At 43.1% G+C, this 16,228-nt stretch overlaps 1 protein-coding gene across 4 annotated transcripts in view; it reads right to left on the reverse strand.

Moving 5' to 3' along the window:
* Positions 1-16,228, reverse strand: part of RARA (retinoic acid receptor alpha) — a 227,054-nt gene that overhangs the window by 60,384 nt on the left and 150,442 nt on the right. Inside the window, exon 1 of one of the 4 annotated variants that reach the window (XM_061589345.1) lies at positions 2,539-3,198. The exons of the other annotated variants lie outside the window; for them this stretch is intronic. Coding sequence (XP_061445329.1) covers positions 2,539-2,707 — 169 coding nt within the window. The 5' untranslated portion in view covers positions 2,708-3,198. Of the gene's footprint in view, positions 1-2,538; positions 3,199-16,228 lie in introns of those variants that run through there. 4 annotated transcript variants of the gene reach the window in all.

Genomic DNA, 16,228 nt, shown 5'->3' on the forward strand with positions numbered 1-16,228 from the left:
AGCAGAATCAAGTGGTCAATGTTTCCCTGGACTGTCCCATTGCAAGCAGGGGGGGCATACTTGAATGCTCCCCATGAAAGGACAAGTGGAATCCCTCTTCCCTCGTGTAGCATAATAGCATGGCACAGAGAAGGCTAGGGTAGAACCCTTATTTACCTCACGTGCTGATTTTTTATGTGCAGAAAGACCCCCTTTCCCCCCCAGGGAAGTATTAAGAAATGAAACTTCCCACCTTCAGCATGAATTGGTACAATCCAAGAAAACCTTTGCCTTTCACTTCTGCTGATGGCAAACACTGCCCGCAAAATAATGTATGTAAATGTGCAAAACTCTTAATTCTTCATACTGTTTACCTGTTTAGGTGTATCCCCCTCACTTCCAAGGAGAAGCAAATTCTCCAAAGAACTCTGGGATTTCCCAGAGTTCTCTTCTGCCCAGTTTTCAAGGGATGAAGGTACCTTATCACCCTATTAATGCCCCCACCCTATTAATGCCTGCCTAAATAAGGAGTTAATGCAAAGGAGGGCTAGGAGCATAAACCCATCTCCACAGCAGAAGAAGAACAGTTAAAAGTGCACCAGTGTGGTGTAGTGGTTAAGGTGTGGGACTACAACCTGGGAGACCAGAGTTCGAATCCCCACACAGCCATGAAGCGCACTGGGTGACCTTGGGCCAGTCACTGCCTCTCAGCCTCATGAAAACCCTATTCATAGGGTCGCCATAAGTCGTCATCGACTTGAAGGCAGTACATTTACATTTAAGGGTTTGGCGAATCAAAGTAACCACTTATTCAAAAAAAGGCTGGGGTCGTATTTTGGAAAGTGTTTTCCACTCAGTGTTCTGTGGGCAGCTCTCTAGGAGAAAGTTTGAGAAGTTTTACTGTTCAGTACCAGACAGCCATCTCTGAAATTTAGGTTTAGTTAACAAATGGACAGGATGGCATATCTAAGTAGTATGCAATTAATCTTTTAAAACCCCTGTAAACTCCACCTTGAGCTCTGCTTCTTAGCTAAGAGTGGTTCTAGCATGATGGTCCATCCGCCCCCCAAAGTACAAATCAACCCTACCCTGTCCTACATCCCTCTCTTGGAAAGAAATAAGGAAGAAAAATTGTAAGGGATGCGGGAACGCACATAATTCAAATCCAAATCACAGACTGATTAGCAACCCACACGCTCCAGGAAGGGCCTGGGATAGCAATTAGGGAGGGGTTTAAGGAGAACAATAAGGTTTACTTGGATAAGAAAGGGATCTGGAGGGAGAGCAGACACAGGGAACTGAGGATTTTTGGATAGAAAGAACTGTGGTTTCAATAAGCCTTGTTCATTCTGGGGATGGGAGGATGCAACACTTTTCTAAAAGGACCTTATTCTGCAAAAGGTCCTGAAGGGTCCACACCCAAATTCAGTGTATTTTCCCTGCCACCATTATCCCCCTCTCTGCACGCTCACCCTCCGACCCCCCCACCCACCGAGAGGCTGTTTGCATATGTATATATAGAAAGATTAAAAAGGCTTGGTGTACTATTTAGTTAATTGGATTTTGTCAGAGACTTTATCAGGAGCTGGGAACTGAACACCCAGCTGGGGGGCGGGGGTTATTACTTGGCAGAGGAAACCTCTGCTGTATTTTCCCCCCAGAATTGCCTCAAATTCACAAAAACAAATTCACAAAAACAAATTCACAAAAACAAAAACACCCCCTCCTCCAAAAGCAATTCCCAACTGTTACCTAGAAACGGTGGCTTAACAACAGATAGAAAAAATTAAATAGGCCATGGGACTATGTATTCACCACTGGGAAATGGAGAGAGGAGGAAGAAAAGAAATCAAATGAAATGTTTATGTGGAGCAGAGACAAATTAGAACTGTGCCTTGTTCCAGACACGAATGGAGAATATTTTCAATTTGGGATAAGGATGACTGAGAGTTTCATCAAAGTAAGGGAGAAGCCCCCAACATATGCGTAGTGGGGTTAACATGTGCAGCATTGTTAAAAAGTCCCCTCACCCGAACGAAAGAGTCAGTGTGGGTATGGGAATTTCTCTTGTGGACCAACAGGGCTTCCTTTGCTTTGCATGGAATCAAAACACAACCAACCAATGCAGAATTGCCTATATTCACCAACATCAACAGATTACTAGGAAACCCTAAGGTGATAATTTTAAAGCATTCAGGGGAGAGGGAAGTCCCATGTCTTGGATGGATGTGGTTCCCTCAAAACAAGAAAAAAAGGTTTCGACATGCAATGTATAGGAGAGAAGCGCATACAGACTACAAATGCCCACTGCAATCCCAGCCCTTGATCTCAACCCACCACCCATACCCATCCTATATCGCAACACAGGTTTTCACTGCCCATAAACCAACCAAGGCTTTCAAATTCCAAAGGTGACAGAGCCCATACTAACTCCATCACCATCACCCAACCACTCACGAGTATAGCTTCTGATCTTTCTTAATAAGGTTACATCGAAAGCTGGCAACAGGGGTGTCACCCCAGCTGGATCAGGCCTGAGAGAGATCTCATTATACGTACAGTGGTTGGAACTGTTCCAATGCTGGTTACGGACAGGGGTGCTGTAAGGGTTAGGATTCCCGGGTCCTTTGTCCTGGATCAAGCACGCGCGGTTCTGGTTGTAAAAATCCATCATGAAGAAGGGATTAGGACTGCTGTTTAAACCAGCTACATCCACACTTTCGTACATCTTCTCCAGGCAGGACAGGAGGGTAAGAGGGTTGGGGCTGGTGGGGGCCAGGAAGGAGAGAAGGGGAGCAAAAGTTTGGTTTATGAAAGACCAAAATCCTACAGTGATGAATCCGGAGGGATGAGGGGAGGTTTGTCTGGTTGTTTTCCGTTTTCTGATATTTCTCTCTCTCTTTCTCTCCCTCTCTTGATCCCTAGTGGGGAGGTATTAAGGGAATCCAAAAGCGGCTGGGGAATCCGCCAAACAGGCCAGGTTGGCCACCACTGTTTTTGTTTAAAGTAAAAAAGACCCAAAAGATAATATTCAAGTCTTCAATGTTCTGTTCCAAATGCATCCCATGGGAAACAGGCCGGCCAATCCAGTCTGAGATGCTTCTCCCGTTTCAAGACCAAAATATATTTATAAATCCCAAAACATTTTTAATGGAATTCTTACTTCATTTAAAAAAACAACAGCAACAATAAAATCCAAGCCACTCAACCTTTCCAAAAGCAGTATTCTTTGAAGAAGTAGGTTCCCTGGTATTAGATAGCACTTTGGTCACATTTCCGCCTCCTGTTCAGTTCCATGATTCTCTTTCCTTCTCCAAAACTAACCAGAGGAAAGAGGAGAGAGGGAGGGGAGAAGTATTCTTTCTGGCGAAACTCCTTCCAGAAAAAGGCGACAAAAAGTTACATGCACACATACACACACACACACAAAGAAAAAAAAGGCTTCCTGCTAGAATTCAAGAGCTTTTCCTGTCTGGCAGAAGACTGAATGCAACGCACAGAAACCGTGCTCGTGGGTTATATATACATGTATTAAAATTCCGTCTCTGTCCCCCGCCACAGAAACAGGGGGAGAAAGGGGAGGGGAAGGGGGGGAAAGAACTGGATTGTACAAATGTGTTGTCAGGTTTTCAATGCCTGGGAAGATGCCAGAGGCCTGGAACCCTCCAAGTCTCCTTGGATGCAGGAGGATTTTCCCCAGCTGCTTCGTTCTTCTCTCCCTGGGAAAGACAGAGAGAGGGAGAGACTGCGTGTGCGTGTGTGTGATGTACAGGACTGATAGAGTAAAGGCAGCGCAAAATCTTTCCTGACATGGAAAGTCGGCTCTCAACTGGCTTAACTCTTTCCTTACCTGCCACGGTCTATGTCTTGCGCAGCCCCAACCAACTGCAGAAAAGCAAAGGCTGGGGGAGGAGGGGAGAAAGAGAGAGAGAGAGAAAAATGAATGAATGAAATAAAGGAAGGGGAGGAGGAATGGAAGAGGGGTGGAAATGACAGGCGTAAAAAAATGTCTCTCCAACAGCTGTCTCCAGCTACAAAACTGCGGACACTGCATCATCGTGTGCCTTCTCCATCCCTGGAGCTCCGCAAGGAGAAAAAGCAGGAGGGCCCCCTCTTTTTTTGTTGTTGCAAGGAACCGACCAGGGCGGCCCCTTTTGCTGCATCACCCCTCTCAGAAAGGGAGGTTTCTGTTGCTTCTCCAGCCGCCCCTCATTTGCGTAATGTTATGCAGCTGAACTCCGCCTGAACTCTCCTTGCAAAAAAGCTTCACCTCCAAATGACCCACTCACAGGCCTTCTCCTTCCTAGTGACATCACAGGGGCCCTCCCCTCCTCCTCGCCTGCCAAGGGCTGCCACCAGCATGCCGCCTGCCGCCACACCACACAGCCAAAACTAAACCCACCACCAACAGATACAGAGATACCAAGTTAGTTAAGGGGTCTATTTTGAAAACAGCAGTGAAGGAGTAAAGCCTGCTTATATACCCATTAGGAAGGAAGAAAAAATGGAATGTAGCCAAGCAATAACAGGTGTGTGTGTGTGACACACATGCACACATACACACACACAGAGCCAAAGGCTGTGAGTTCTAATCCCAGCTGGCCCAACGCACCTGCCAGCTAACTAGTGGTTGGAGAAACTAGAAAGTGCTACAGAAACTTGGATATTGAAAATGTTTAAAACAGGATAAAAAGCCTCAGTGGACACTTTGAGCCTTGCAGAATGAGAAATGCAAAGCAATTATCTAGGCCAACTAGTGTTTCAAATGTAGGAAGTAAGCTTTCAAGTCATACAAGGCTATATATGAGCCTGATGTTTGAAAAAAAAGAAAAAATACTGTCACGAATACTTAAAGAATTATATAATTGTTTTTATGTTCTCAAAACTATTTAAATACATTTAGCTCAGTACTTCTAACAAGCATCATGGAACCTAGGCCATAATGATTATCTCTGTAATACAGAATGGTGGTTTAACTATCTAAGGACTCCTAGTGGATTCATAGCTGACCACAGATTAAGGCTGGGGATTTCCAGTTCATAGGTCATTATCTTAACCACTATCCTACATCAATTCACCTGTTTTATAGGACTAGCTTCTGTTTCTGGAGTATGCAAGACTTCAAAAACTAGAACTTTCAAAATGAGAAAGAAGGAAAAGAAAAGAACTGAGTGAGTTGGAAGGAATCTAACAGTCTACATGACAAGAGAGCAGGGATGCAGAATATGGCCTCTGGTATAGAATCTAGTAGCTCCTGTGGAATTCTAAGAATCACAGTTCATTTAAAAGAAGAAGCAAGGTTCTAGTCCTTGTAGCTTTGGAGTTGTTTTGCTACCAGCACACCTGGGGCAGATTCTAGCAAAACACATTTGCCCTCTAAACAGCAACATTGTGTGGACGTATGTATATGAGTGCATACAACCTACAACATTTCACAAACAAATATATGGACATTCATGTATACGGCTATTCTCACACAAGCAATCACTGCCTCACTTACCCACAAAACCATTATATATAAATTGGTGAAAGCCCTTCTCTGCCTGCTGCCTGCTATTCATTTATTCTCCAAGAGTGAGTTATGCACTAGCGTCTGAAGCTGGGGTGGGCATTAGTAAACAGTTTCTATTAAAAAAAACCTGAATGTTTACGAGAAATGTTTAATCTTACAAATCTCTTCATGCCCCCTGTAGACAGCTACAACTCAAACATACTGAGCAACATTTAGGATCTTGATAGGCTGTTATCAAGAGGGGAAGTAGTACACTATTATCTAGTGTTTAGGCAACCAAGAAAGAATTTACCTAGTGACAGCCTGGTCATATAATCTAAACCTGGTCAGATCTGGTCATATAATCTAAAAGCAAAAAAGGTGATGTTCCAGAATAATGCAACTGTCCCCACAATGTTATTATAAGCTTGCAGCATACAGTTCAAAAGCAGCCTCACTGGCCACGATGTGTGAAATGCCAGACTGTGTTCTAGAAGGCACTACAGTGTTCATGCATATGTATTTACATGCATGTACGATGAAGTAATGAAGCTTCCATTCTCTACTCTTAAGATGTTCTAAGACAGACATGCACCCACAGAGGCCTTTTCTGGAGCCCACAGGGTTTCCCTCCCCCTGCCAAAATTAGGCTTGAAAGAAGCATTCTACAGTATTGTAGCCAACCGAGAAAGTTTTGTACTTGGTTTCAGTGGTGGCGGTGCCTGCAACAAATTCAACAATATGAATGTGTCCACAGGTACAAAAAAGGTTGCCAATCCCTGCTTTAGGGACTAGGTAGAGGTGGTCAAAAATTCCATGGTAGCAATGCTACTGTATGTGAACTTAAATAAATAAATAAATTTAAGACAGTCCCAAAATCTCCTCAAAAGGCAAAAACAAAAACAATGGCTTACTATAGGAAGCTGCCCAATACTGAGTCATATCATGTAGTTTAGTATCACCAACACTGGCAGTGGCTCTCCAGAACTTCAGAGAATAGTATTTCTCAGCCCTACTTGGGCTGCAGACACACTAGTTGCTTCAAAAGCAGACAGATCATTTTCTCTGGCTGCATTTTGAAACAACTCTGCCCACAGCTGGACACATCTCCCTTCCCCACTGCTGAATAGAACTGCCCACAGCAAAGTGTTGGGCCAATCACTGTGTCCGCCTGAGTCTACAACAAAGTGTTTTCATTGGACATCCCTGGAGAGGCGGGGGGGGGGGGTTGATGGCCAATCAGTTTTGAAGTCTGTGTGCCACTGACTTCAAGGTAAAACACTCTGGAGCTGGAACTTCTGAGGTTTTGGGGTAAAAGGGGACAGAGTTTGCCTGGTGTCCTGTGTCCCTGTGTTCAGAAAAAGGAAGTGGAGACACACTGAAGCCAGCAAAACTGCAAGTGTGTCTCTACCCTCAGAGATGGCAGGGACTGAACCTAGAAAATTTTGAATGCAAAGTTTATGCTCCGTCACTAAGCTACAACCCCTCCCCTCCTCACAACTGGGGACAGGTACCAAAAGATAGCGAGCATATGAGAACATTGCAGCAGAGTTTACTATCATGGCAATACCTATTTTATAATTCTGTGTGAGGGTGGAATTGGCTACTGGTTGCATAAGTTAGTACCTGATTCTCCAATTTGAGACAGAAAGCAGTTTTCCAGTCCTTAAGTTTGAAAGTCCATGGGTACTGTCTGGTGAAACCAGAGTGGGACCGGTTGGCAGTCAGGAGATGTGGCATCAGTTCCCTGCATGCTCTTTGCTCCCACCCATGACTAGTTTAAGCAGAATAAATTATTCAAAGTAAGAAATTAAAATAATAATAATGTGCTTAATATAAACAATTTAAACAGGTTGTCTTGGAATTCAGATATTCATGAGACAGTTTTGCAGTCCTGCATATAATTGGCATGGATTTTGAGGGAAGATCTGTAAGCAGAACTGTGCAGGGATCTAGTCTTCTCTAGAAAAAAAAATGCATATCAATGTTTCCTTCTAGGGTCATAGTTGTAACGTACAAATTAGACTTGTTTGGGCAAAAGGGGACGGACTTCTAGAGTTAAGTCAGTGCAATGATTTTACTCTGTACATATTTCATTGTCTAACCTGTCCAGTACCTTACTCCTCAGCTTCCACATACATTGGTTTAAAAAGGGCCCAAATGCCTTGAAACACAAACCTCTTTCACTTACTGTTTGCAAGGCAGGATCGTTCATGCATCAGCCACATAATTCAGAACACACACAGCAGCACAAGTCAAGATGAGGAATGGTCAAGTATAACAAGAAACGCAAAACAGTCCCAGGCACCTTGAGGAAGTGAGCCAAGTCACGTGCTCTGAGACAATCTTTTCTGCACAGTTACCCTCCCCACCAGATTTTCTTAGCCAATCTGATCCACAAAGAAACTCCTTTCTGTGACAATCTGACCCGGAGAGCAACTCTTTTCCAATGTTAAATATTACTGTCATGTCCTGAGCAAAAAGCAGGAACAGCATCCCCCTACAGAAATTTTTTAGAGATATACATCTACGCTATCAGACATCACATATCCGATTATAGCTCAATATTTTCCACACAGACTCCTGCATCCCTTTGCACAGGCTATGATCTGAAGGCACATAAGGCCAGCTCCCTGCTGAAGCTAAGCCGGGTCAGGTGCGGTCAGTGCCTGGATGGGAGACTCCCTGGGAACCAAATGTAAGCTGCCTTGGGTTTCATGAAAAGAAAGGCGGGGTATAAATGTAATAAATAAATAAATATTAAATAAAAGTGCAGGAACTCTCTCTCTCTAGAAAGATTTACATGCATATGGAAGGAACAGAACAAAATCTACTGCACTTCTCTCTGTTTTTGATATAATGTATGTTTGCTTTGAATTTTATTTTATATCATTGCAGTAGGGCCCCGCTAATACGGCGGGTTAGGGACCAGGCCCCCGCCGTAAAGCGGGGCCCCATAGACTATAATGGGCTGCGTTGCACGAAAATGACGTCAAAATGGCACGTGACAGAAAAACCCACCGTATTAGCGGAACAAGCGCTGTAAGAGCGGGGCCTTTCCCTAATTGAAAATCGCCGCATGAACGAAGTGCCGTAAAGCGGAACGCTGTAAAGCAGGGTCCTACTGTATTGGCTTTAATTGTTATCTGCTCTGAATGGTGTGTAGGACCAGGATATAAATGTTCATCTAAAATAAATAAATAAATAAAATCACAAATACCTTAGAAGGAGCCTTATACCAAGTCAGTATTGTTTACTATGACTGGCAGAGGCTCTCCAGGGTTGCAGACTGGTTTCTCCCATCCCTACCTGGACATGCCAGGAACAGGAGATCTTCTGCATGCAGATGCTCTACCACTAAGCTGCAGTCCTTCTCCAAACCACATGGTATGAATCACATGGCAGGGACAGAGTCACATGATGGTACCCTGAGAGGCCTGCCACTGTACATGTAATGATCGGCTGCATATCTCTGGATCATGTTATATGCAGGACTTAATTTGAGCCTTACCCAGCAGGGCAAATGAGAAAATGGCTTTCCAAACAAACAGAAATTAAGCACAGGGTATATGGGATGATAGACTGTTGTTAAGCCATCCTGTCAGGATTCACATCAAGGGACAGGCTGCGAAGGACAGGATCACACTTTCCTATCATTTTCGAAAGAAATCTAAGTTGGGCATTAAAAAAACAAAAACAAAAAACACAGCTAGGAAATAACAGTCGTTCCTCATCACTGATAAGGAGACTCCCCAGGGCTTTCTGTCACAAGCTGCTTGATACAGTGTGGAAACAGTTATAACACCCCTACAAACACATGCACACTTTCTATTCAGACCCTCAAGACTTGAGATCTCTGGCATAAGGGTATCATAAATAATAGAGACACACCACACACATTTCCCCCAACGCACCCCCAATCTTCTTTCAAGAGAGAAGTGCTTCCATGCGATATACAACCTGGCAGTGAGGATTGCTGTTTATGGCAAGCACTGTTTAGAAAATGCCTGGGAAGGGGCACTTTGGTGCTATTTTCTCTCTCTGACAGGACAATGCCATTCTGGTAAAACAGTAACAGGTAAATAAATAGAGCGCAATTCAAGCCTTTGAAAGTCCTGTCATCCCTTCTAAAAAAAAAATCCTTTAAAAAGGTGATAAGGTCAAGGATCACCCCCCCCCAAATAAAACCATTCAAACCCCTCTTTTTCTTCCAGCTCTGGCTTTTGCCCCTGAGTATGTTGAAAGGCCTCCTTATCCATATTTTAGCACTGGCAACACTGAAATAAGCATATATTCTGAATCCCAAATCCATTTATCCTCAAAGAAGTCTGAATGGTTCCACTGGTCCTTGGACTTTCACATCAACACATTAATTTCAGATGAGGGACGGAGGTCATGCTCACTGTGGAGGGGCTAGTGGAGGAGCATTTCTGCTTAACAAGTGCTTTAACTGCACCCCCCCCCCGAGCTAAGACAAAGAGGGAGCAAATTCAGGGTTCTCTTGGTTTTCTGTGGGGGTTTCCCTCCCTCCCCAACCCCCACATTTCTTTTTACTTTAAAATTACAGTGAAGGGAAATATTCAGAAGAACAAAATATGGAAAATTAGAGCCCACAATATCTGTTAAATCCAGCAACAAAAATGAGAATCAGAGAGGGGGAAGACTAATAAGGTTGATTACATTAATCAAAGTAATGATAGTATACGCAATTCTACAATATGATTTAGAAATCTATTATACTAGTATATTAAAAAAATGTTCTTAGCTATCATAAAAAAGTCATTAGTTTAAACCTTTAATGTAGACAATTAAAATACTTCAATTTGTTCATTTCCATCACAAGTTCTATTGAGCCATGGAATAATTGGCTTTTACACTCACAAACACAGGCGCACAAGATTAACATGGGGTCCTGTTTAAAGAGGAATATGCACCCTCTTTCTTTAATTGTTCATGTGAACATAGAGTAAGGCCCTTCGTGGTCCTTTCCAGGACATCTCTGTTCACAGAAAGCTTTCATCTTCTCTAAAAGCAGAGCAGAGGGAGAATCCCTCCCCTTACAAGACTTGATTAAATGCAATCTCCCATTTTTCTGCAGAGTGGAGAAACATATTCTTCTATTTACAGTATGTGTGAACAGTGCAGTAGCAAGAAAGTTGCCCTTAAATAACCTCAACAGAAATACCTCACCTGAGTATGTGTAAATGCAGCCTAAGGTCAATTATGTGAGCATAAGCAGTGCTGATTGCAAAAGAAAAAACCCCGAATAAAACATTCTAATATGTGCAGGATTGCAGCCTGGGACTTCCCCTAGTTTCTCTTCTCTGATCCTTCAAAATGTATACAGTCTTATACAGTACCCAAGCTCAGCAGGTCAGAAATTGTTTTAAGAGATTGAGTTTTCAAATCTGCCTCCCACCCTGCCAAAAATTGGCAGTTTGTATGTGCATGTGTGCGCTCTGCGTTCAAGAGAAAAAAGCTCAGTGGGGCCTGTTTAAATTATAATAGAAAGTCAGAGACTCTGCTTAGCCAGCAGCTTTTCGAACAAAAGCCCCCATACTTCCTGTGGGGAACATGACAAATGTCTGTTTTGACTCATTTAGTAAGAGACTGTGATGAAAGAGAAAGAGGGGGGAAAACAAAGAAAGAAAAAGAGCATAAGAAAGAAAGAAAAAAGATCACAAGTCAGACAGAGAGAAAGATTAAATATGGGAGGAGCAAGAGAAGATAAGCATGAGAAAAGAGCAACACAGAGGTATGTATGAGAAAGAAGAGGGGAGAAAGTGAATAAAAGAAAAACAAAAAGGAAGAGGAGGGCAGCCAAAACAAGAACAGACAAAAGTAGAGGAGAGAAGAGGGGAAATAATAGAATATATCAAAAGGGGGGGGGAGGAGAGAGAGAGACAGACTGACTGATTATATGAAAACAGAAGAAAAAGGAACAAAGAGAAAAGATGAGAAAAGAGATAGATATTGAAGGGGGAATGCAAAGAAGGAATGCTGAGACCCCTACTAACTGTGGCCTTGCTATTAGAGCTATGAGCAAAGCCCAGCCAAGGTTAAGCACCTTGAAGACCGCTTGATTACAATAAAATTAAGCTCATACTACATTCTCCCACTGAAATGAGAAGGAATTCAAAGTAGTTATGTCTGCGTCGCACCCTTGATGACTTAAAATGTAGCCATCTTTCCAGGAAGAGTGAATGCAAAACTCCTCACTAGGAGGTCCACTTCAGCTGCCATTTTCCCCAGTTTTTCAAGTTACCCCCTCCCCTCAAATCCAGCAAGGCAAAGCTTGTACACTTTGCTCACATTTCCATGCAAACTGCATCCTGAACTCACCTCAGCATGCATCCAGGGAAGGATTGGTAGATGCATTAGGTAATCATGACACCGACCGGGCTGGGGTGGGGGAGGAAGGATTGCTCAACTTGGCTTCAGTCTGGGACTGTGTCTAGTTCTGTCTGCCCTCATTTTAAGCCAGTATGTGGACAAATGAGGAGGCAAGGTACACACAAGAAAAATCACTTGGCGTGTGAATTACTATCTCTTTTGCAACTGTCATCAGGGCAGCTAATGCAGGAGTGCAATCAGGAACCTGCTGGGCTGAGTAGCAATTGCCTCTGGTCAAATAAGCAAGCAAGGATGAGATTTTGGATCGGGCACAGGGAATAATAGGTTGGATCCCGGCCAAGTTAGTCATGCTTTAATCCCACTGAAACCAAGAGGACAAGTAAGTCATGACTAACTTCAGACTCAATTATTTCAATGGGAATAAAACATGGCCAACTTGGCCTGGATACAACCTACTATATTTAGGGAAATGATCACTAGCATCGAGAACTGGGAAGTCTTGGCCCATGAATGTCCCAAATGGAGGTCTGGTAATATCAAAAGTGCTATGGACTTCAAAGAAGCATGAATACAGGGCGAAAGGGACAAACGAGCTAAGCGGAAGGCACGTCAAGCAAATCCTCATTGTGACCATCTTCCATCTGGAAACCTATGTCCTCACTGTGGGAGGCTGTGTGGATCCAGAATTGGCCTCCACAGTCACTTACGGACCCACTGTTAAAGACCTTATCTTGGAAGACAATCTTACTTGGCCATGAGTGAGCGCCAATGAATGAATGCTAGGCCAGGAGGTTCAGTTGCATGAATCAGAGCTAGGGACCTGAACTGCAGCAAGCAGAAGGTAGTCCTCTGCTGACCAAGCAAGAGCAAAATGCCATGTTTATAATATTTATACTTGGTCTGTCCAATCCAGAGGCTTCGTACCACCTACCAACTGCGGGAGAAAATTTTGAACTGTCCTATAAAAATTCCTTCTGTGCATGAAGCCTCAGCATGCAGAGTCCCTGGAAGCTAAACTTGGGTAGATCCCTACAAGCATAAAATTAGCAAAGCAGGAAGTAGGCTAGGCTAGAACCTTTCTTCCTGATATGTTAGTATTCTACTGCAGGGAGTTTATTACCATATAGTACTTCAGAGTTCACCTGCAGGCTAAAGTGTTGTAGCGACCTCTACCATCTCACTCTGCTACACTTGTAAGCCAGGCTTTTCTCAAGTTTGGGAAAGTGGCACATTTAATTACATCAGCACCACAACATCCTCAACTCAGGTAAGTAAAATGACTGTAATACTGCTGCAGGTGTCTCTCCCTGGCTGGTTTTCACCCACTGCTCAAGAGAGTGGGTTGATTTATTTATTTTATTTATTTTATTTCATTTTTAAACCGCCCATATCAAATAGCTCTCTGGGCGGTGTACAAAAGATTAAAAGTACAGAAATACAAAATATCACAATAAATAAACTGAAACAAAGAGATTTAAAATTGTAACATTAAACGCATTAAAATGCCTGGGAGCATAGCCAGGTCTTAACCTGGCGCTGAAAAGATAGAAGCGTCGGCGCCAGGTGTATTTCTTCGGGGAGGCTATTCCACAATTCGGGGGCCAAATGAGGTTAGTTGCATAGGAAATAAAACTCCTGGGTTTAAGACACTGAAGTGACCTTCAAACCCCACCTTAAACTGTAAGACACATAGGATAACCCTATGGACAAATAATTAACCCTCAGCCTAACCTACAACACAGGGTGAATACAAAAAAAAAGAATTATATACTAAAGGGTGCTACAGAAATGATAAAAAATAATGATGAGGGAGCTGGATATCAAGAAAATCTTACAAATGATAAGGGACGGGGCTGCTTTCACACAAGGGCTGTCTTTAATCTAAGAAAATGCACTTCAAGGGCATTTTAGCACATGACACTAAATATACCTCTGAGCCTCTCTCATGCCATTTGTGAATACATGTGAATATCTTTTAATACATAATAGAAAAAGGAGAGTGAGAGCGAGAGAGTTTTAGATCTTATGCAATGTGCGTAACAACAATACTACCATACTGGACATGCAAAAACCAACTGTAGTTGCAGTGAGGAAAGCAGCCTAGCTCCTGTGTTGTGTTCACCAAGAGAGGAGTTAAAGTAAAGGAGAGGGGAACTATCCTTATTCCTACACTGGCTACCTTTGGACGACACGGTAAGACTGGAGGACAAACAGGAGGCAGGACCACAGAATAGCTCTCCAGAGCTCAGGAAGACTGTGTTGCTCAAGTAAAGCTCAATGAGCACAGGAAGTCTTTTATACTCCTTTCTGCCCAGGCAGTGACAGCTGGTGGTTCCATGCCACTGGAGCAGTGGAATCTGCTCTGAGTTTTAGTCTGAACTTTCAAGGAGCTGTCCAAGGTGCTTTCATCTTGCACAGTCATCTTGAACAGTTGAAAATTCAGACTAAAACCCAAAATGAATTCCACTACCACACTGACATAGAGCTACCAGCCGCTGCTGTGCCCAGGAAGATCCAATGACCAGCTTGAGTGGGGTAGCTGGGGGAACTGGGCTAAATCCTCTCTGCTACCTGAGGGAAAGGACAGGTGGGCTGCAGCTCCTTGCTGCCATTGTTGCTCATTCACTTGGGTGGCCTACCAGAAAGTGAAGATCCTCCAAAACTTCAAGACAGCCCTGCTCTGAGTCAAAGGTAACCCTTGTTTTAAAAAAGCTTTCTAAAAACAGTAATCTTTAAGACATCCATGGTTAGGAACAAAAAGATCAATTTTGTTGGACAAGAACCAGACGTATCCCATATAGCGTGTATTCCATACTGAGTAGAAATTTCAACATCCTGTTAATCCAAACCTGACTGGAGCAAGGGAAAGATAGGATAACTAGAACAAATTTCTCGTCCTTATGGCTAGAAACAAATGCTTTGAAACATGCAGACCATGCCTGGTGAAATCTCAACATCTAGAGAAAGGGAGGAAAGAATTTTCATGGTCTTATAGGGCTTCGGAATCCTGTATATCTCATACTATTCCTCTTCATGGAGAAATTATAAATTAATTAAAGTACACAGATACAAGCAGATTCACTTCATGTGCATAATTTATGTCAGCCCTGCAAATAAGGCCTACTCCACTAAGAATTTTTCTAGCCCAATAATTACCATGCCAATAATTTGTAGCATATCAAAAGCATACAGGAGGTAAAAAGAAGAAACAATCCTCTTCCAAGTTACAAAACCATCCCTGCTTGCTTACAGTTTTTACTTGCTATTGGCAACCATCAACTGGCTACTTACAAGCCTAATTTAGAAATCACAGAATTAAATTCTTGATGCAGAATTCCTGATTGTTTATTTAAAGCATAGAGTACACATACTAGACAGGGCTTCACCATTCCCTCAAAAGCACCTTATCTATATCATTCAAATATCCATACACTCGCTTTTCTAAAAAGCTGCTCTCTGAACCTCTTAAAATGCTAATCCCTCTAAAAGCATATTTACAGGTCACTTCATTGGGAGAGAGAAATGAAATGGAGCCCCCTATTATTGGGCAAAACAATATGAACATGAAAATTGCACAGAGAGCACTGTGCTCCAGACTGCTTTTTGATCTTGCCAAATTCAAAGCTACCTTTTGAAGCTAATTTTTACAGGACAAGAACCAGCGGCCTCTACTCACACTAGACAAAACAAACCCATACTTAACCATGCCAAGTGTGATTGGAGTATTATAATTGTTTTATAATCAGCTAGATGCAAGAAAGGAGATAGGTTAAAATAAAAAGGCCTGCTGCACACTGAAGTTTCATCAAGGTATAAACACCAACTTCAGCCCTTAAAATCCAAGACCAAAGAATGTCATCTCGATTATATTATCTGTGCACCAAGCCCATATCATGAGGGAGGATTCAGGAAATAAGGAACAACTTAACAGCTTACTGTAGGGGAGGTAGCAGGCTGTAGCCTCCAATCATGCAGGTAAATCCTCTGTTGGTGCTCATCAGGCCAAGGCTATGGCTGTACTTGAATCCAGACATGGAGGGTGTGCCCTCTAAGCCAAAATCCCCAAGATCAGTTGCTGGAGCCAGACGTGCATCAGGCAGAAAGTAGCACTCTGTGGACCAGGCAAGAACAGAAGGCTTCTAGGCATCAGAAGGCATCAGAACTGGCAAATCTAGAGGCTTCATGCTATCTGCCAATTACAGGAGCTGATGCTGCATACCTCTATTCTCTTTGGTACTCAGCACAAAGTCCCCATTAGGCCAGCATCAAGCTCCAGAACCTCTGACACTGCCATTGGGACATTTATGCGCCCTTCTGGGAGGAAGGATGGCAACAGGAGAGTTCAACCCCCCATACACACACACAGGTTGAAAGCACAAAATGAGGGTGTGGCAGCACCATGTG

This window comes from Rhineura floridana, chromosome 11 (assembly GCF_030035675.1).
Source record: "Rhineura floridana isolate rRhiFlo1 chromosome 11, rRhiFlo1.hap2, whole genome shotgun sequence".
Lineage (NCBI taxonomy): Eukaryota > Metazoa > Chordata > Lepidosauria > Squamata > Rhineuridae > Rhineura > Rhineura floridana.